This window comes from Pterocles gutturalis, unplaced genomic scaffold (genome assembly GCF_000699245.1).
Source record: "Pterocles gutturalis isolate BGI_N339 unplaced genomic scaffold, ASM69924v1 scaffold21100, whole genome shotgun sequence".
Classification (NCBI taxonomy): domain Eukaryota; kingdom Metazoa; phylum Chordata; class Aves; order Pterocliformes; family Pteroclidae; genus Pterocles; species Pterocles gutturalis.
The window spans coordinates 4,599-27,894 of NW_010138851.1; the positions used below are offsets into that span (position 1 = coordinate 4,599).

General features: G+C 36.7%; 1 protein-coding gene across 1 annotated transcript in view; it reads right to left on the reverse strand.

Annotated features, from left to right (window-relative positions):
• SPAG1 (sperm associated antigen 1) overlaps window positions 1-23,296 on the reverse strand; it is a 39,738-nt gene that overhangs the window by 2,364 nt on the left and 14,078 nt on the right. Inside the window, exons 7-16 of the mRNA XM_010083162.1 lie at window positions 22,756-22,886; window positions 21,815-21,921; window positions 19,409-19,571; window positions 16,121-16,534; window positions 15,639-15,738; window positions 12,698-12,850; window positions 7,340-7,515; window positions 4,085-4,226; window positions 3,061-3,187; window positions 14-76 (exon numbers count right to left, since the gene is read on the reverse strand). Coding sequence (XP_010081464.1) covers window positions 14-76; window positions 3,061-3,187; window positions 4,085-4,226; window positions 7,340-7,515; window positions 12,698-12,850; window positions 15,639-15,738; window positions 16,121-16,534; window positions 19,409-19,571; window positions 21,815-21,921; window positions 22,756-22,886 — 1,576 coding nt within the window. The remainder of the gene's footprint in view (window positions 1-13; window positions 77-3,060; window positions 3,188-4,084; window positions 4,227-7,339; window positions 7,516-12,697; window positions 12,851-15,638; window positions 15,739-16,120; window positions 16,535-19,408; window positions 19,572-21,814; window positions 21,922-22,755; window positions 22,887-23,296) is intronic.

The window sequence follows — 23,296 nt, forward strand, 5'->3', positions numbered from 1 at the left end:
GTTCCTTTTTTGCTTCGAGAATATTTGGATCTATTAGAAGTACTCTGTTGAAATCATTAACACTGGCTTCATAATTCTGCAAGTAGAAGGAAAAAATTTTTTTTCGTAAGCATACCACTAGAAAAATAAATTTGAACTACCGCAGTGTCCTTTACAATTAAGAAAAATAACAAGTCTAGGATCTTGACATTAAGTGGACAAAAATAATCCAATTACAGACAGTGTAATTTCATTAGGGGGAAAAAAGGAAACTGAAGATGAGATTAAGTTAATATTTTGTGAGTAAATACTTCCGTATTAAATATGTAATATAAAATACTTTTTTTTCTGGAAACATATGCCCTGTATTAGAGAACAGAGTATTGAAGATTTCTGCTTTTAAGCAAAATTGCTTACAGAGTATAACACTTCCTCAAGATTAATATGAGTCCATCAACAGTTCTGCATACTTGCTTTGCAATAAAAGATAGTTAAATTAAGGTCAGATTAAAAATACACCTAATCCTCCCAGGCTTCAGTCCAACAGATTGTCTCATAGTTTGAGAGGGGAAATTTTTGGTTGTCCTTGAGAAGATTGGGATTACATTATGAACTCTGGGATAAACAACAAGATTAGAAGGACAAACACGGTGACAGAGTGGCATTAGGACACAGTTTCCTCAATAATCAGTCTTGTCACTTGTTTAATGTTTTTATTTCAAATTTTGACATTAGGAATTATGATTTTTTAGACTAAATTTTCTGGTGAGGTGAAATTAATAGCAGCAGTTCTGAGGAAGACTGAAATATCACGTAGAAAAATCAAGACATCTTGAGGGCTGGAGTATGAAAAATAATTATAAAATGTATCAGTAAAAAGACCATGCAGACAGTGAAAGAGCAACCTAATTTCTTTATATGAGGGACCTAATATTTCTTCTGTTACCTAGCAGTATCATGAGTAACAACTCATACTGATGACCAGTATTCAAGGTGCAGAGACACTGCAGTAAGTCTGTAAGTGAACCAAGTGCTGTACAATGAAAGAAGAGTACGAAAACTAAAATTATTTCGGCTTAGCAAATGAATGCAGAAAGGTGGCAGATCACTTTCATCAGAAAACAGCTCCTAATGAAGCTAAAGCACTTGAATTACAGACATAAGGATTCACAACTACAGAGGAAATAGATTCTGGAACAGACCTCTGAAAAAAGACGCTAAGGGTCAGCAAACAACCAGCCCTCATGGATTTCAAGCTGCAGCCTGCCAGCTTCCTCAACAAAAATAACACAAGATGGTTGTACCCAAAGCAAGAGACTGGACTATCAGCTGCAAGAGATGCGGGCCAGGGTCCAAATTCATCACACAAGCATGGTTTTTTCCTCATCTTCCCTTACAGATCTCAGTAAATCTATTTAAAACCCTCATTTACTACATTAAATTCCACAGCAGCTTCTGTGGTTAAATATCTGGATATTTATATACAAATAAAACTCCCCAGCTTCATTAGGTCTTTGCCAAATGACATGCTTTTAGCTCTTAAAATCTTTCATTGCAGAGTCATTTGTCAACCTCAAACAATTTGTGTTGCTTTCTCTGGTTTTACAAATCACTCACATCCCTGGAATCAGCAATAATGAAGACATTACATCCAATCACAACAAAATGGGAGTCCCCAGGTCAGACTATTCTGAAGGAATCCATGAACAGTATGTTTCAAGTTGTACCTTCAATAATACAAAAAAGAAATTTTTTCTAGGCTATTCAAAAAAGCAGAAGTTATTTCTCTAATTCTCAACATTCCTCACTAGTGTGTAATTCCCTTTTTTTGACTGGTAGAATCACTATATACCTTTGTTCGTATTTATACTGATTTTTTATCAACTTCAACAACATAAGGTTACAGATTATTAACATCAGGTAGCTTGGTACAGTTCCAGAAAAGATTTTACACAAAATTAAGACTTTCCACCTTCTTTGAAAAGTAGTCAAAGGAAACTTTCAAAGTTTCATGCCTACTGTAACAGAAGAACAAATTTATACTGAAAAAAAATTTTTTTGTTAAGGCATCAAACACAATAGGGGTCTGAGACAAGTATTCATCTGACGGACACTGGTGGAACTTGGTGGAGGCTTAGAGTGACTACCTCCACTTACAAAGAGCAACACGGGAGAAAGCACTTCAAGATGGCTTGTTTAAAGACACTTGTAAAATTTAATACAAAGTAGATTATGATAGCTGCCATCATGACCCAAACAAAGTGAAAAGCTGACCATTCAATACCAGGTAAGAGCTAGCAGGTAGGTTAAGGAGAGCTATGAAAGAATGATGAAGAGTAGAGGCTAATTAACATCACTGGAGGGGAACCAACAGAAGGATGGACAAAAGGAACAACAGGGCTCAAGTGATGAACATGAGATTTGCATTCACATTCAGGATGGATATGAGCAATCTGTCTGCACTTATGAAGAGCAGGTAAAAAGATACTCAAAAAACTGTGTGTAAAATGAACAAAGTACAGACACCACCACCACAGTGTCAACAGAAAATAAAAAGGTTGAGCCCCCACACTGTCCAAAGAGTGAGAAAGTAGATTACTGACAAAAGTTAGCAGTGTGTTTGGAGACAGAAGGTACTCTGGTTTAATATGACAAGCACTTAAAGATGAGCAGATGCCAAAAGATAGTGTGAAGTTTTAGTTCGGATAGATGAAGACAGACTTGGAGAGAATCCACTTGCCATCAGCAAAGATGCAGCAAACACCCTGACAGAAACAACAGACTGGGATACCCAGAAGAATATTAGAACAGAGTTAAAACTTGCTTAACCAATCTCCAGTCAAACCTAATTTATTCTAATATTCTTATATTTTCTCAAATTATTAGAAGTCAACATGCAGGTTTTTATGTTGCAAAAATATTTAATATTTAATGTAAGCCTAATGCTCCACAAAGTAATAAATCATCAGCATTGCATACTTCGTTTGTATTCACACATGGACTGCAGCTACCTGATTGCCTCTGAAGAGGATAAGCAAGTTTAGAAGTGCTTAGAATACCTGCCATGTTCTTTTTCCTCACCTGTAATCCTTTGTATGCTAGTGCTCTTCTATAAAAAGCTTTAATATTAGAATCTTCTGTCTGAAGAACATGATCACAATCCTGCTTAGCCTCTTCATATTTACACAGTTTCAAGTAACAGAGAGCTCTAACACAGAAAAACAGAATACACTGCAATATAAGTAAATTCTAGTGTTGTAGTGCCAACAGTATCTGACTCGTAAATGTTAATTACAATACTTCACACAATTCAGTCTTAATGTGGTATTTTTTAAAGTACATCAACACCAGTAAGTATTAATAACATCACTGGATGGATTTAGAGAAGGCCAGTTCCTGCAATAAAAGTCAAAATTCAAGTATGATAATGCTTGAAGTTAGGCAGTTATGTTTTAGAAGTAGAGCCCATGTTAGTATAATATGATAGCATAGTAGTGGATATAGTATGGATTTCATACAGCCATTCTGGGTAAAAAGATGCTCTACATTAAATAAGCAATACTGCTTTCTGCACCTAATTATTACTTGGCAGTCTCTTATTCAAGTACTGGCCTAATCAAATCCTTCTTAGTTTCTGAAAGCTGATAAGATTACAGCATAAAGAATTCTGCTGCAGAATTAGGTCAACCGTTAAAATAATGCTGTTGTATGACTCTGTTCCTACTTTTATTTTTTCAAAATGTAAATTTTCTCTAAACAATTACTCTTCATATTTGAGATACTGCTACTGCACGTTAGTTTTTAATTAAAATCATACAAGTATTCTCAAAAAATGCTATGCTAACTATAACTTTTTACTATTGCTTACTCTATTTATATAGATTTTAAGAGAGAGATCAGTGACATTAATACTTGCTCCCCTTGGAAAATAATGCAGTTTAACAAAGAATCAAATTTTGTTGTTATTAAAAACACTCACCAAGTGGAAAAAAAATCCTTTTTTTTATTTTACAGCAGTAACTGAAATAATGCAAAATCTCTATTTGCAGTGAGAAAATATAACTATTGCTATCCCACAAAGCAGGGTTAGATTTTGGATGTTTACCTGTTAGTGTAGATCGTACATTCCTCAGTATTTAACTTCATGCATTCACTGTATTTATTTACAGCTTCTTCATATTTACCCCTTTTTACAAAATCATTCCCTTCATTCTTCAATTTCTTGAACTTCTCCGCAGCTTTCTCACCTACATTACAAAAGGATCACAGTGTTACATAAGAAGGTCAGTTTATTAAGGGGAGATTATTCATCTACCCAGACTAAGATAAATGCCTGGCATCTGCAGTATCTTTATTGGTCTGCAATTGCCACTGCTGTCCCAGAGCTCCCTGCTGCTCCACAAAAGGCATCAACTACCATAAATACACCTGGCACAACACAACTTCCCATGCACCAGGACAACTATTTTGCTGAAAATAATGGGAATGCAGCATACAGCTCTACACTTTCACCTCCTTCTGCCTACCCCTTCTGTGTGCTAGAGAGGGAATATCTATCTCTAGATCTATAGACATCTGCCCAGAGCAGCTGTGGATGCCCCATCCCTGGAGGGGTTCAAGGCCAGGCTGGATGAGGCTTTGAGCAACCTGGGCTAGTGGAGGGTGTCCCTGCCCATGGCAGGGGGTTGGAACTAGATGATCTTTAAGGTCCCTTCCAACCCAAACCATTCTGTGATTCTATGATTCTATAATCTCCACTGAGATGCCAGTTTTATTTACAGTGGTGGAGATGAAAAAAAATAAAGCCCTTCTAGAGCCCCATCATCACATCAAGGCAGCCACAATTTGATCTCTCTTTCTGCAAGCAACTATCACAACTACTGTGCTAAACTGACAATGACAAAGGAATAATCAGATCAGGAGGGTTTGCTGATACATCAGTAATATTCTGTTCATAGCTTTTTATAAAAGATGCTTTGAGGAACCTGAAAACACCTAACAATACTTTTTTTTTGTTAATATTGTGTTCTTCCATAATTGTCTTTCACTCCAAACTCCACATCGTTTGTTGCATATCCTTCTGGGTTTGACTACAATGTATAGCTACGCTGCAGTGTAAAACCAATCGACTGCAGTTTCTTGTCTCTGTGGTGAGCAAACAATAATTAATAACACGGTTCTAAGTAAATTGTAATGGAAATGGTAAAGAATAAGAGCCCCTTGTCAAGCATCACGTTTTAAACACTGTATATAATAAGATAATTTTAACCAGTGAACTCAGAAACCTCTTTTATAAAAACATGTCAGTCTCCAATGGCAGAAGACTACATGTGGACTTGGGGAAAAAATTAAGTAACGATGTGAAACCAGAACAGACGTATGCAAGAAATATAACTAAGTGATAACTCAAGTTGTAAGACACAAAAACCAACAAACTGTTGCACAAAAATGTCAGCCAACAGTAAGGTTTAACTACAGACTGAACATTTTTGCTGGCATGCTTCTGGTAGCAGCTACCACTGTCAGGCCCCACAGTTTAGTACAACCACAACCCTAGAGTCAGTCTTCAGTGAAGAAAATGGTTACACAGTCTTCATTTGATATTTCTAAAACAAAAATGTAACCAAAGCCCACTCTATCTGAAATAGATTGAGAAGCGGTTTGCATCAAAATTCCACAGAGCACACTTCATGAAGACAGTGATGGCTGGTTTCATTAAGGTACAAAACAGGCTAAACATGGAACTAGTGTTCTCAGGAGCCAACAATGATCTTCAAATTCTCTCTCTTAACAAAGTTATGCAAGGTTATATAGATCCACATTTACTACTTGAAAGGTTTAGGTTGAACAGGTTGGCTATACAATGAAATACAAAACCCAACAAGTTGTATTCCATAATAACAGAAAAAGCCTGGAGTGCAATCAGTACAACAAAAAGCACTTTTCAAGCTAAGTATTTACATTTCATAGCAACAATTTTGCAGAATAGCTGTTTTCTACTTAATTTTAAAAAACCAAATCTAATCCTTAAAAGTGACAGATCAGTTATTACGTGCACTGACAACAACTGTAATGAAAATACTTAAGTCACTAGACATTTTAAAAGGTTGAGTAAAATTTTTATCAATTTAATTGAGCTTAAATTATATACCAACATGCCTCATGTTTCTTAAATTAAAACAATCTTCTGTAGCAGTTTAGTATGCACTGTTATTCAAATAGTACGTAAATTATACTATACTATTATACTATTACAAGTTTCTAGAACCACGTCTTATTCTTGAGAAACTTGTCAAATTCTCATAAACTCATGTATTGTAAGTTGGCTGTTGTTTTACGTCAGGTACAAATAAATTTGAAGTAATTTAATCTCTAGTGCCCAAGAGTGCAGATTATTTGAGGTGTTACTGCAGTAACACATTATGGACAGATAACCCCATCACTGCTATGTATTTGGCCAGCAACCCAGTGATGCACTGCAGCCTCCCCCTGTGTTAATCAAGGGGAGATCATCTTCAGCATTACTTTTCTTTATATTGAAATAAACTCAAAGGGGTACCAATTAATAGTCAAGTAAGAGTAAAAAATGATACAGTTAAGTCCTTTGCAAAAATAATGTTTAATGTCATTAAAAACTGAATCAGAAAGGTTCCTTCACCTGATTTACTGGAGGAGAAAAATGGAAACTGCAAAGACTGGAAAAAAAAAATCAAGAGGAAGAGAGTGTCCTAAAGGAGTTAAGTACTCAGTGCTTATGTGTAAGCAAGCCCAGACCTAGCATCTTTGAAAGGTGACTACTAAATGGCCACTGTCAAAGTTAGACTCCATTGTAAAAAAAAAAAAAAAGAAAAAAACCTCATGAGTGTTCTTCTACAGCCCATTTCACTAACTACCGGCCACCTACAAGTCCACCCTTTCTGTTCTGAAGAGCTGAGTAATGCTTTCATGAACAACTAAATGGCAGCTACAAATTACGCAGCTGATTACGTTACTGAGGTTGGGTGTTTGGGTGGTTTTTTGGGGAGAAAACTGTGTTAACTGTAGTATGATGTCAAGGAAACCACCAATATTTGTGATAGTACTCAATATACTGCCGATAAGTATGTCTGCTGTAGTTCCTTTTATTTTATGTAACTTCAGAAATTACATGCTGCAAACTACATTGTTTGGCCTAAAAAAAAAAATATCGTTTACTCTGGTTCCATAAAACACACTAAAGCAAATAATGTAAATGGCTTTTCACAAAGATCTCTGATAAATATTATCTAAAGCAGTTTCTTTGACATTATTCAAACATACTCAATTTTCCAATTAAAACTATTTTCTTTTTTGTATATATATTTACATCAGCTATACATACAATTCATGTGCATCTGTTCCTCTCTGTTGACATCTTTAGCACTTCTTGGCTTCTTCTCTGCGGGAAAGTTTCCTCCATCCCACCTGTGTAGCTGAGCAGCAACTGGGACAACTGGAATTGGTGGCAGTTTCTCCCTCCAATTGGGACCATCCTGATCTATTAAAGTCTTTGTTATTCTGAAAGAGAAAAGCCCCACTAACATGACTTTTCATATATTTAACTCATGCTTTAATAACTTACACCCAATTTAAATAATGCAATGTTCCAATTTTTCCAAAACCAACCAAACACTTATCCTTAAGACTGATTTAAAAAGACTGTCAGAGCAGTCAACTGTGCAGGTACTGCACTCATTCAAGATTTAGACTTTTCCCCCTTTTTAGTGGATTTCTGCTAGCATTTAGAAGAAGCTGACTTCAGCACGATCTGTGAATATTTAAGCAAATGACTGATTTTTGCTCTAAATGATTGATAAGGTCTAAATGCTGTCTACCATATGCACTAAAGAAATAGGAAAAAAATTGATGTACTTATTTTGTTTCTTTTTCTCAGGTGTTTGTAGGTGTTATTTGTAATAAGTGTAAATCACAACATCCTCAAGACAAAATGTAGTTCCTAAATTTGCCAAAGTCAAATTAAACCTCTTCCACAACAATTCTCTAAATAACCAATGCAAGTCACAAAGTAGGTATTTAAGTGGCATTTTATAGAACAGTCAGAAATTCATCTATCATTCTTTATCTCCATTTAAAAATGCAAAGAAAATACATTAAAACTGTTTAGTCTTTCTTAAACCAACACACATACACATGCACACATATATATGTTATAGGTGAACTGTTGTCATATATGAGACATTCAATCCAAAATCCATTTAAGTGGGAGCTTCCCACTGTGATACGTTTTGGAGAAAGACCTAAGTCAACATAATGAGTAAAGCCATAGAAGACTTTATGGTTCCATTAAAATTTTTGTAGTGCTTTTAAAAGACAAACAAACACTCATTTATCAATTATGAGCATGAGAAGAACAGTGAGATGAAGGTCTTCTAATCTCAAAATGAGCTTAATAGTCAAGTTCAATAGGTGGTAAGGCTAATATCTACTTGAACAAAGGAAAACTCTGAGTAGTAAAGCAAGTCACATTGATTCTATAGCCAATAAACCTGAAATTTTTATACCAGGTGCATTTCTAACACAGGTGTAAAAAAGATACTACACGAATACACATTAAAAAAAAAAAAAACTGAGAACCTTCAATGTGTCATGAAGAAATGAAACAGAATGAGTACAAATTTCCCAATCAAGTTTTCTTACCTAGTTTTGTTCTTTTAAAATATTTGAATAACAGCTAAAAAAAAAAGCACCTCCGTATAATACTATGGCAACAGAGTCACAACACTCAGGACCAAATTCTTTTCCCAATAGGGTCTGATTAAAAATAAAAAACAATAAAAGAAGTAGCACCTCTCAAACCTTCTTTATTGTAAAACCAAAATTACCAAAGTAATTTAAAGCACAATATAGAATAAAAAGGCTGTTTGTAAGGCTATAGAATGTGTGATTTTATGTATTACATAATGCTGCATGAAATATACTATTTTGTATATTTTTAATTGAAAGTAAGTTCATACGCAGAATATCATATTTCATAGTATTACCTAGTTACTTTATTTTCTAAGTGAACAAAAATAATATTTTTCTGTGTGTTAGCTGCATATGCCCTTCCAGGGGCTCTCCTCTGCCTGTATCATTACTAAGCAGTATTTTACAGGACATACCAAAGCAGCTTGTCCAAGTTCCATTTGTGCTCTAATTCTACTAAAACTTTAGGTTTTTTAATGATGGTCTGAATTCAATTGCGAAGAAAAATGTGGCACATCATAATGAATTAAACAGCCTTACGATTTACCCAGGTTATTTTATTAGAGAACAAAACTGTACGCTTCATATTAAAAAGTCAATTCATTACGTTTATGTATTTCCCACAGTAACAGAATAATTCTACAGCAAACCACGGTCCCATTGACCTCCTGTTTAATTTTTCTCCATTTATCATAATGGGCTTAAAAAGTTGTACAAAAAATCTGATCTAATTTATCAAAACCAACAGAAAGAATCCTACAGTCTTTGATGATAGATTGGCTTCTTGTAATCTAGGAAGAGTCTTTTGCAAAAATGCAGAACTGTGTGCCACGTTTCGTTTATAAAGCACAGATATCTCATGAAAACACTGGGACAAACATGCTCTTTCCCCACCACCAACACCCTAGCTTGACCCAACAACCTTGCAAGTTTGCAGTTTATCACAAATTTATTTGTACAGTACAATAATCCTATGGGACTTTCTCATAAAAGCTCCCAAGCCATCTAATGCCATTTGCTAACTGATATTAAAGGAGTTGAGACTTCTTAATGAATGAATGAAACTTCAATTTAGCAAATGGAAATGCACAAACATATTGCCCCGCATTGGAGCTTTTGTACGTCTAACAATGAAAAGCAAATAATAAAACACTCAAGAGGAAAATAAAATACACAAAGTAGGAAATTTGGGGATGTTCAGAAAGCTAGGAAAATGCCAATAATTAAAAATGTGCTAGAAACGCATTTTCCTGTGACTTGGCACACACCATTAAAATAAACAGTCCTTCCAATTTATCTAAAACTCACCTCAGGATAACAAATAAAAGACACAATTCAACATGATCTAATGAACGTGATAAACACTCAAATAACTCTTTATACTTGTTTTCAGTTGACTTTTCATAAAAATGTGTACTTACAGTCTTAATTATTTCCTTTTGATTGCAAAACTATCAGGTAAAGGCTTCATATGATCAGGTAAAGGCTTCCTATTAAAAATTCTACTTGCCTTTTACGTGAGAATTATTAGAAATATCAGACTACACACCCATTTGATTCTAAGACTTTTTGGAAGGCCTCCTTAGTTAGATAAGTACAGAAAGACAAGCCTTAACACCATTCATCAAACCCACCCTCAGATACAAGTAGGATGATCCTTTTTTTTCCTGTTAGCTTCCTACAGCATCACCATCCAATTTCCTGCAGGAACTTAAAAACAAATAAATTCTGCAATAAAAGCAGGTTGTTAAGACCTGATATTCCTAACATAAAAAAAATTAATTACATTTTGGGGTTGTCCCTTTAAGTTAAAAGGCAGTAACTACCACTTTTTGTTAAAATTAGTTTTGAAAAAGGTCTGTTACTTTGGAAATGAAAATTAATACTTTGATAAGCAATTTCAGTTTAAATAATAAACAAAAATATTAAAAATTAAATTATAGTAAAAGTTCAATTATGCAGGACATCTGTGCTTTAGAACCTAAGAATTTGCAAGCAAAAATGAATTACCAGCAGAAGAGAAGAAGGAAGAAGCAGCTGAAATAACAGGTTGCCAAGGAGGAAAGAGTAATGAGCAGTGAAGCTAAAAACAGAAGGAAGGCCTGGAGAGGAGAAAAGGAAGAGTGTTAAGGGAAAAAAAGGGAAATAAGCTTTTTACTAAGTAAGTTACAAGTCAAGGAGAAATATGAAAAGAGTATCTGCAGATAAAATAAGCCAAGAAGATTAAAAAAAAATATAACAATCACACAGATACCAGGACAAGCAGTTATCTCACCAATCCAAGTGCTCTATTTTCAGAGTAGATACAGGACATCAGTACCAATTTGTTGTGTTATCAAAAATAAGACTTCTAAGAGGAGAAAATAAAGTGTCACTATCTTCTTCGGTGACCTCTGGTCAGATACACAGAATTTAAAAATACTATGGACTTATTAATGAAGTAATAATGTAAGTGTTCATGGCCTTGCCTTAAAAAGGAAAAAAGGTACTAGATCCCACTGCTAAAAGTCTCATGAATGTGGGTTCCTGCTCAATGATTAACGGCTGTTCTTCATTCATAATTTTTTTTGCCCATTAAAGAAAAAAAGGAAAGGAAAGGAAAGGGAATGGAAATTCGTATCGTTCATGCACTGCAGTACCTACTATACGTTAATAAGGAAACAATTGCCAGAGTGTATATACACTAATTTTACACTAGCAAAATACAGAAATTGAGACATCTCTCTTGGCAGCAAGAATTAATGTTGGAAGTATTAACACTTAAAAATAATACTCAATTACATGTTTTACACTTCTATGCTTCGCAGCCAACCATTTATTAACCTACTTCAGTGTCTACACAACTGCAGCATACTGAAGGATTCACACTTAACAGGACCAAGTGCAAGGTCTTGCACATGGATTGGGACAATCCCAAGCACAAACACAGGCTGGGAGGAGAATGGATAGAGAACAGCTCTGAGGAGAAGGACTTGGGGGTGTTGGCTGATGAGAAGCTGAACATGAGCTGGCAGTGCGCGCTTGCAGCCCAGAAAGCCAATTGTGTCCTGGGGGCATCAAAAGAAGCGTGATCAGCAGGTTGAGGGAGGTGATTCTCCCCCTCTGCTCTGCTCTTGTGAGACCCCACCTGGAGTAAGCTCTGTGCCCAGCTCTGGAGTCCTCAGCACAGGAAGGCCATGGACCTGTTGGAGCAAGTCCAGAGGAGGGCCACAAAGATGGTCAGAGGGCTGGAGCACCTCCCACATGAGGACAGAGAATTGGGGTTGTTTAAATTAGAGAAGGCTCCAGAGAGACCTTAGAGCAGCCTTCCAATATGTAAAGGGGGCTACAAATGGGGAGGCACTCTTCATCAGGGAGCATAGTGACAGGACGAGGGGTAATGGTTTGAAGGGTAGATTTAGGTTAGATATTAGGAAAAAATTCTTTACGATGAGGGTGGTGAGGCAGTGGCCCAGGTTGCCCAGAGAAGCTGTGGATGCCCCATCCCTGGAGGTGTTCAAGGCCAGATTGGATGGGCTAGTGGAGGGTGTCCCTGCCCATGGCAGGGGGGTTGGAACTTGATGATCCTTAAGGTTGCTTCCAACCCAAACCATTCTTTTGATTCTGTGATGATGAACATATATCTCCAACTGCCACAGAACTAGTGCTAATATCAAGAGGAAACAGAAATGTCAGAGAAAAGGTATGGACCTCAAAGTATTACTTTACATGGTATCAAATACAAGTTAGGAAAGAAAACAAGTTGAAGTACCAGTAAAAAAAAGCCTTTAAAATCTTACACTTTTAAAACAGAAGATGACCTCCTGCTGGTGGAGGAAAACTGTAAAGCTATGGGGTAAAAACTACATGAAACAGCCAGCCCTCTAGTTGTAGCACACTAGTTGTAACAACCCCGCCTCTGAGCAATACAGAACAGAGGGAGAATGTAAAACAAAGTTCAATTCTATTTTTCTATTCGGACTGATACGAGTAGAAAATTTTTAAGTGCAGTTACCTATTAGCACTATCATTTGCTGCTTGGATGCTGCTGTCTATTTGTAGAACTGTTTTATAATCAATATATGCCTGTCGATACCGCTCCATAGACTCATTTGCCATTGCTCGTCGCAGAAGAGGCTTGAGGGAAAATGGCTGAAGCTCCAGAGCTCTGGAGAAAACGAAAGAAAAATGCAGGATTGAAATGGAATAACTGAAATAATATTAATAAAACTATTTTATTATATCTACAATTATATGTAACAATCAATGAAAATGGGATTGAGTGGTTTATATTAATACCTTACATGACATGCAGTTATGAAATTGTTAGCGCTTTTACAATAGCTTACTCTACTCAAATTCCTATCTTCCATCTGGGAAACTACTTTCATCACCAAGAAAAGATTAATGTAGTGGCAGCTGTTTAGGAGCAAAAGCTATTTTTCTTAAGTCATGCCTAGGTCTATGGAGATTTCAAGTATATGGTGCTTGTGCTCACATGATCTTCAGTTCTTCCTTACATGGAAGTACACAGACAAAAAATTACATTTGCTAAGACATGAATACACATCTTTATTTTGGCTTTTAGGTTTTTGCTTGTCTTTTGTCTGTTTACTCTTCTGATTGTGTGTGTGGTCGACACTGAGCTCAACCCCTGACGCTGTGCAATCAGATCTCCTTCCATCACCATGCACTTTTCCAACAATATGAAGATGCAGTTCACAAAGGCTTCATTTGTTAAAGACTACCTTTATAAATCAATGATTCTTGCTAAAGAGAACAACAAACGTTGAAATACTGAAACTGAGTCTAGCCAATTAGATTTCATGGAATTATAAAGTAATTCAGGCTGAGAGGACACTAGTCCAACCTTGTACTACAGGCAGGGTCAGCTCTGAGATAAAAAAAGGCTGCTCAGGACTTTATCCAGTGGGGCCTTGAAAACCTTCAAGGGAATCTCTGCACAACATCTGTGGGCAACCTGTTGCAACGACCCCCACTATGACTTCTACTGGGGAAGCTGAAAACTGGCACAGCTATCATAGATTTTGTCTAACAAGCACTGAGGACAAGGGGATAATCACTTCCCTCAATCCACTGGCTGCACTCCTGTTTATAAGCCCAGGAGGCTTTTGGCCTTCTTTGCTGTAAATTGGCTTTGCACCATTACTCCTCCTAAAGCTAAAGAAACAATGACTTCTAGAATAAAGATTTCCAGTTTCCATTTAATGAGTACTTCCAACATTCCATTTCTCTTTAAATTGCTGAATGCATTTGAAAAATACAACAGCGTACATCATCATATCCCCTATAAAACATCCGAAAAAAGCTTGCCATTCTGTAACTTACAAGAATATCTATGCAATTTCAGGTTCCTAACATCAAGAAACAAACAATGACAAATACATTTAGGGCAAGATGACACTGCTTGAAGGATAGCATCACTGGGAGTGGAAAACTACATTTCCAGGGTAGAATGCAAAGATAATACAGCCAGGGACTAAACCACAGCACAATACTAAATAAATTAACATTAGTGCATAGGAGGCCTATTTCACTCTCTGTAACAAGAATGAAAGTCACTCCAAATCAGAGTCTTGAGACAGAGAGACCCAACAGAGGGGTTTTGATACACTTCTAAGCCCTAAGTAGCTAAAACTTAACAAAAGATAAATGTTCAATACTTATTTTTATATCACAAACACATAAGCACTACACCATTTTTTATTTTGAAATCAAGTAACATTCTTAGATCATCCTTTATGTTGTGTTGCCTAGAGAAGATTTAATTGACATTGGCTAATTCATGTGTGGTTGCAGTTTTGCAGTTCTGCTTCCCAGTCTCTAAATTATTTCTATCACTGTTGTGTTCCCTAAGCATCACAGGTCCTTGCGTATCCAGAAAATATGCATGACATTAAGGACACTATCAAGTAATAAGAAAATGAGCTTCCAATTCATAAGAATACAAAACCCAAAGCCTTTTTATTACTGATTTCAATTACTTCAAACCTCCTGAACAGAGTAAGTATGCCAGCTTATCAGCCAGCTATGGTCCTGCACCTTTTTTAACAAACTGTTGTTAACAAGTCAATTTTTTTCAGATGGCATTTTCAGAAAAAATTTCTGTCAGGCAGAACATATACAGTAAGTCAAATACTTAGTTTAAAAAGGTACATGAATATTTTACTTTTAGTAAAAGTAAAGTAAGTTCTTTAGGGTTTTTTAACAGTTGAGTTGTGCTGTAAAAAACCCCAACTGATCAGTTAATATGATTCCTAATTGTCTTGGGATCCTTTTTTTTCACCTTAAGCCTCAGTCTTACTAACCCTATATATGAAAATATAAACAAAAGACATCTAGAAATACAGTACTCATTTAGTGGAAGGCAGTGTTTCGAAGTTATTGAAGGTGTCTGATCTCCTCTAACTCCTGTATCCTTAAAAGCCACCATAAGCAGAAAGGATTTTAGCTCAATTCCTGAACAGCTGTAATTACTGTAACTACACCAAGTATATATTAAAAAAAAAACCAAAACAACAAACAGAGAACACAGATCTATGATTCTATAACACACATACCTATAAACCACAGACATGCTTGAAAGCAGTTTCTAATACTGTGATAAGCATCTGTCTTAACAAAGCTTTTACATACAAGTTACTACAGAGCATCACTGAAATATACCTGCTTTTATACTAAAATTTTTAACCCTGCTATTTCTGTGTACACAAGAAGGCTAATAACTGCCCTCATGCAGTAAGCAAATTAAAAATTACTCCCTTCCTAGGCTCCCTCTGATTGTTTACGTAACTGACAAAAGTATCTGCCATTTAGACAGGGAATCAGAGGTTACTGAAGATTGTTCTAAGTCAAACCGCAATAAGAACGTATCAGTTATAATGTTTAATCATCATCAGGAATGTTGCTGCTCTACATGGGAGGTTGCAATTTACCTGTTACAATCCTGAATGCAGTCACTGCAGTTGCCTTCTTTGAGGTAACATGCTGCTCTGTTTGAGTACAAGATACTTAAATCATCTGGACTCTGTTCTCCTGCAAGGAATTACAAGCAAAATCAAGATTATTAAAATGACAGTTGAGAATGAAAGACTTGCATACTGCAAGTTGCACTGCAGTGATGCAGTTTGCTGACAATGCAAAGCTGTAAGGAGCTTTATCACGTCACCTAGAATACGTAATTATTCAAACACATAAATAAAAGCAGACAGCTCTACCTCAAGGAAGTTAAAAGATTATTTCACTCATCTTCCTATAGTTTGTATCATGTTAATTATCCTCTACCGACAGTGACAAAGATTTTACAGCACAGTAACTCCTGCCAAAATTCCAGGGATAGGCTGGGCTCGCTCATTTGTAGTTCCTTTAACTAATCCAAACAATAATCCTAGATTTAAGTACAAGGTTTCACACTCACCTAGACCAATGACATATTCAATTGCTTCCGAGTATTTGAGCACAGCTTCTCCAAACTGTCCACTCTTAAATAACTCGTTCCCTTCACTTTTTAGTTTTGCTGCAGGAGGAGGAAGCGAAGTAGACATGCCACCACCAGCCGGCTGAGACCCTGCTCCGTCCGATCCGGAGATCTCAGCGCCAGGGCTTTCCCTCTTTCGATCACTGTGTAAGTAGCCATTAACTTCACCTTCATGCTCTGACAAATGCTTTTGCGGTTTTTTCTCTGATGTGCCTTTTTTTAATCCGCTCTCAGGGGATTCCTTCTGCTTCTGCGTCTCCCTCTCGCCCGCCTTACCGCCGCCTCCTCTGCCGTGCGACTTCTTCTGCGCGTTCCCCATCCCCGCCTCCTCTCCCGCGGCTCGCTCGCCAGTTTCTGCAAGGAAGTCAATGAGCTGAGTTCGAGGTTGCATCATCAGAAGAAACTATCGTCCTGGCACAGGAGGGGTGTCCAGAAAAGTAACACGGTACCTCCAGTCCTTCCTCGTGTTAGGAAGATGTATGTGCCTCAGAAAACACTTGAGAGAACACATAATTCCTTCCTACAACTAACTTACACTTACTACTTGAGAATATATGACGATGACATCTGATTTCTCCTTGCTGGGCACATTAGGAACCCCTGTTCTGTGGCGTCCGAATGGTAGAGTTCACCTTGAAATTAACTCTTTAAGTACTGGCTCTTACAACACTGATTCCTGGCTTTTCAATGACCACATCAACACTCTCGCATGTTACAATTAGAGCACACAGCTAACGAGAAGGTCACGCTGCACGCTGCAAAACCCTCCTCAAATACAACCCTGAATAGGAGGGATAAAAGCTTATAGATCATTCTCAAAAAGGCTTCATTTAAACATAACGTTAAAAAGCCTTTATAGAGTTCAGTTCATTCAATTTTCACTACTATTATTAAATTAATTAGGAAAAAATAATACAATAAGGGTTTTGGATATTAACATATTTAATTTCCTTATTCACCTGAATTCCTAACAGATTACCACCACAGTATTCAAATACAGATTTCAGCAGAAAGCCTGACTCTTAATACTACCAGTCATGCCAGGGCAATGCTATGTTTGGGTACCATTAATTAAGATGCTGGGTTTTCACCTCCTCTTAACTTGATGTGCTCATCTGTCCACCAGAGTGTTTTCATGCCCTTATATATTGGAGTGATACCTTCAACTGACTCAAACATACCTTCTTAAGCTGATTGAATATGGATGAACTCCAGGTTGTTCCAAATTACAGAAATTATTTTCTTAATGAAAAAATGTTATTGAAATCAAACTGAACAGGATGGGAAAGAATTAAGACTTTTGAAAACTATAGATTTTCTAGTGGCTAATAGACAAAAGCAGTAACTGCATCCTTCCTACCTGTGGTCTCTGTTTTGAAATACTGCATTTAATAATAAGTTCATAGTCCACAGTGGGAACAATGATAGGATAAATCTATTCTACCATTGAAGACAATAGTACTATAATAATAATTTCCTTGGGTTACATGCTAAAATACTTTTATTTTACATTTTATCCACCAAAACAGAAAATACTCTGTATAGCTCCTACTAAAAAAAAAAAAAAAGGAAAAAACAAATTTAACTGTCACAGACAAACAGCTAGTATGTGTTCAGAAAAAATGCCAGAGCCAAACAAACTTGAAAAGCATCCCAAGTGCCAGAGACAAAGCAAGAAAGGTGGATAATGTGTGGTGCAAATGTGAATGTCATTAATGGAAACGTCGTTTCCTGAATACAGGAGAAAATTTCCTGAAGACGAAGTGCACAGAACCAAACCTGGATTACACAGGAACCATTTACAGCATTTGGAGACTACATAACTAGATGTATACAGAGAAGACGTGTAAGATGCTTTGTTTACTTATTGCTGTTAGGTTCACAGACCATATCAGACTTACTCAATAACTGAACTGACTTTGTATTTTTTTCCAGTTGTACTTTAAAACACAGAGTAATCTATGAAGATGCTTGCCTCCAAAATCTCAAAAATACATATGGATATCACACGAACACATGTGACATTGATGTCAGTTGACAATCTTCCCTATGTTTAAAAGCCTAACCTTTCATCAATGGAATGGGAGTCTTCCTATGGAGCTAGAAGGCAGTTAGTCATCTGAATGTTCCCAACAGAAAGCAACCCCAAATTAACTAATACTTAAGGCTAGGGACACGATCCATCCTTTCTTCCAGGGTTTTAGCTGAGGAGACTTAGTGGATACCTCCTAATTTTGAAAAAATGTATTTTCTTTAAATTTTTGTGCAAATAATGCATTCCTAAATCACACATGTACAGTCTAATATTTACCACTAAGTTGGAAAACCCACAGACTGATTTAATTTGAAGATAAAGAACTATATAGACCATGGAAAACGGAAAAGTCTCAGCTGCCATGTCACATTACCTTGAAGAACCAACAGAAAGGAGAAAGGGTGGAAATCAACCCAGGGATGTTATTCTGTTGCAGGTTGAAGCCCAGACATGCAGCTGAATCTAAAAGCAACCTGCTAGTGCAAGCCTCAACAGCCCCTGCTGCCTCATTTCCTCCTACAAGTCATGTATTCTGATTATGCCAGTAGCTTCATCTCAGCAGTCTTGCAGTTAGTCACATACTAATCCAGAAACAGGAGGTGCACTTCAACTGCTCGTAAACCACATACAGTTCAAGAATTACACATTGTTTACCTCTAATATATACTTTCAGAGCACATAGATGAACTCTTAGATTAAAAAACAAAAAATTGATAGTTTTCAAACAAACAACAGCAAACTCAAATTACATGCCAGTCGATATTCTTACACCCTTTGATCCGATAAAGGGAGGAAAAATGGGGTAGAAAAACATGATGGTGGGAAGGCAGCAGAGCTGTGCGAGAGGGAGCTGAGGAACACAAAATGTTCTCTAGCACCGGAAGAAATTCACAGCTGTGTCCACATCAAAGGACAAGTATAAAATTACACAGGACACATGGAAGTAGGTGATTTATAGCAACATTTTCCCTGTCTCTGTTGTATCCTTTCTAGAAATAACTCCAAATATCTGTAATAAAACTGTATTCTAGATTTCACATTCATATTTTAAGGAGTGAAGGTAATTTTAGTCTCCAAACAGGCAAAATTCTTTGCAAGCAAATATGGATGAATTGTGTGAATAAACATTACAGTACCAAAGGCAATGATTTTTTCCTCAGGTTAAAATTAAATAGGAAATTACATGACATTACCTTTATCTCCTCTGCTTCTTTCACATTCTTCTGTATTTTCCTCTCTTTCTTCGCCATCGTCTGAATCCTCCATATCTTGAATAAGTATTCTTTTTCCTTTGCCTTGAGTCTCAGATACAGGCTCTAAGCCTTTCAGTTTCTTTTCAATCTCTAGCAGATTTTTCTGCAATAGAGGAAAAAAAACAGCAAAAGCCTTTTTTTATAGGTATATAAACTGTAATTTATATACAGAAAATATATTCTGTCAAATAATCCCCATAAGATCCTGAAGAACTATTGAGATAAATGTTACTAGTATAAAACCAGAGAAATATGACTTTTACAAGTGTCAGTATGAAACCCAAGATTAATACTCTATTTCTGTCTCTTAAAAATGCAGAAGCTCTCATATAAATAATTACTTTTCTTGAATGAACTGCTTAAGCAAAAAAAAATTACATTAAAATGAAAAAAATAGATTGTACCATAGTGATATCTGGCGTCATCTACTCAGAAGAGACATGTGGAAAACTGGCTCTTTCCAGAATCTCTGAAAAAGCCTAAAATGAGTTGATCAAAATTTATGCTACGGAGAATTTGGTGTCTGATACATATCTGATGGAAGAGTGTAACTCACAGAACTAGAACCAAGAGACAACAATTTCTTAGCAGTGTAGCAGAAGGCCACTTTTGAATAATGAAAAGGTTTGCTCCTCTTGTAAGAGCTGCAAAATACATGATCAAACAGCCTCTCATTTCATAAACATTTGTTGATTATTCCAAAAAAATACTCAACTGTACTTCACACTTTTGGCGAGAGTAAGACACACCCAACGTTATTGACTATTCTGAATTTAATTCAATGCTGTACAAGGAAGTGCCATTTCAGTACTCACTTCCTTAAGAGAAAGGTAAAGCCAGGAGAAGAACAAGCAAAGATTCACATGGACAAATATCTTGAAGAATTCCAGTTACTGACAACCAATTTACCTTTATATTAGTGACTCTGCACATAAACCTTCACTCTGCATGTGTTCCATACGTTCATATTTCGCTCAAGAGGGTTTTGATTGTCCTCCAAGCAAAGAGCAACTGAAAAAATGCCTTTCCAAGCACTTGTCACTTCTCAGCCAAGGCATAATAGCAGGCACAGATAAGGGCACAGTGCAGACATCTGCTTTCAGCTACAGAAATATTACTCAGCAAAGCTACTAATGTATTTAGATCTCTGAAGAGTATAAACAGAAAAAAAAAAACCCAAAAGTTCTTTTAGAACTCAAATCTAGAGACAGGTGTTTAAAAAGAAAGGAAGGGGTGGGGGAAAGGTAGGCAGGTTCATTCCTTGGTCGATGTGAAACTCAGGAACTACTCTGGAGAGGAATCTAGCTCCAAGAATACCCTAGAAGGAATGAATGCTGTATGTGGTGAATCTGAAATAACAGGCTTGGACCTCTCTCACTGGTGCAAGCGATAGCAGTGATCAAATAATTCCATGGAGAGAAGTAGCAACCAGCAAGCTACGAGTAGCTCAAAATGTGCCAACAAGAGCTGAACAGAACTCAGGTGATGAGGCAACTGCACAGCATCCTGAAGTCATACCTGAAAAAATTGGGAGGGTAGCAGTATGCTGGACTCCTAATTAACGAAGAGCAGTCTAGTATCAGAACTGTCTAGTACTGAAGATTTTCAGACCATGTAGAGTCTAAATGCAAGGACTGGGTTCCAACCCACTAAACACACCTAAGAAGATACCAATGAAAGGACACAAATCGATCCTCTCCTAAATGGTTGAAGTATTAGCAGTTCAAGGACCACATCCTGACCTTGAGTTTACAAAGACAGCATCCAGCTTTCTTAGATGCAAAATTGCCTAAGAAGGGTCCAGATTCACCAGAAAGTATGAAAGATTTTTCATTCTAGCCTGGAGGTGAGAAATGAGGATTTATTACATCATGCTGAAGTGAGGACAGAACCCAGGTCCTCTCCTTTTGGGTTAACTTTACCACTACAACAATAAAAGCTTAGCAGCTTTTTTGAATTTTTCTTGTGAATTCTGTGTCAATCTTAAATACACCTATCCCAGTGGATCTTTTTGAGAGAAATTTCCAAATAACTTTGATCAGCTAAGACACTAATACTGTAAGAATGTTCAGCAGCAAAATTTTAGGAACCTAAATTATGTTAACAGAGAAGACTTGAGTGCCTCCAGTTTCTCACAATTAAGTAGTGAACAGAAGATCCGGTCCCATTCAAGTACTTCGTTTCCACCACAGGCACCTATGTGGCCTTTGGAGACTGATCACTGGCATAGTAGATTGAGTGTGTCCTCAAGACTCATATTTAAATCAATCAATATAAACTGTACTCACTTTATACTACAACTGCACACAACCTCTTTCTAGTCATATTCAACTCATTTATCCTTACCTTAGCTATAGCATTTTCTGGTTCAACACATAATACTTTGTTCAGATCCTCTATAGCTGTCTGGTAGTTCTGCAGATGATTGTGTACAGTGGTACGGCGCATCAGAGCTAGAAAGAAACAATTCATTATTTATGTATTTAAAGCATAAAGCAGATAAAAGTACACTATTTTTTTCTAGACATATTAAATGTAAACCAGTTTTTAAAATTCTGTGTTTACTTCGTAATGCCTGTATTAGTAATAACTGTTCTCTTGATCATTTTTAACAATGCAATTTCACATGACACCTTTTGAGATAGTGATTATGAATTATGAAGCATCTTTTCATGTTTTTCCAATTTTTCCCCTCCTCCTACGCAAATAACAGTTAGCTGCATTCAAGCTCTTGCCTTCAGAAAGGATTTAATCATCAACTTTAATTGTTTTCATGTCACTTTTAAGGTAATTACCGTGGGTATTATGGAAACATGCATGAATACAAGAGGGCTCATAGTCATCATATAAAAACCAAGAGTTAGCCCCACGCTACCAGTTAGCTACATTCAAGCTCTTGCTTTCAGAAAGGATTTAATCAGCAAATCATCAACTTTAATTGTTTTCATGTCACTTTTAAGGTAATTACCGTGGGTATTACGGAAACATGCATGAATACAAGAGGGCTCATAGTCATCATATAAAAACCAAGAGTTAGCCCCACACTACTCCATAAGAATACCCATTACAGATCAACAGGGTGGACTGCATAAAACTTCCCTGACCCCGAAAATACTGTTAAAATTACTTTGGGGAGCTACTCTGTTTCCTTCTTTATACTTGGACTTGATCTAAAGCTCAGTGAAGACAACAACGTTAATGGATACGTAACATTTTATTTGATAGAAATAAAACAATCTATAGAAGGGCAAGGTTATGTTAAGGTTTATGTTAAAGTTTAACTTTACCTTTTATGTTGCCAGGTTCCATATCTAGTACCTTCTCACAATCCTGCAATGCACTGTCCCAGTCCTGAAGCTTGATTTCTGCCTGAGCTTTGTTATTATATGCAGCTGCTGTGGGTATTACTGATATACTCCTGAAAAAAAAGGGAGTATTGACCATGGTAGGCTCATAGTTAAAAAACCTGAATGTAGAAACACTTCACTATTGGAAGCTGAAAACAGTATTATAACAATATTAACACCGATATTCTAACCACAGTAACGGTTAGGAACTCCATCCTATGAGACCACAGGCAACCACCCACCCACTAGATTTACCATCTTCAGAGGTCTGTTGCTTGCTAGAGCTTAGACCTGAGATGGTGCAGAGAGGATGCCACAGCTCATCTGCCCCTTAAACTATTACTTCTTGCTGCCACCCACGTAGACTCAAATGAAACTGCCAAATGAAAACTTTGAGAGTATCAAAAGTAACTGCAGAGCTCTGAAGGCTATGATGAAGAGCATGGGGGGCCACATGGGCTTCTCCTTGATCTTACTTGTA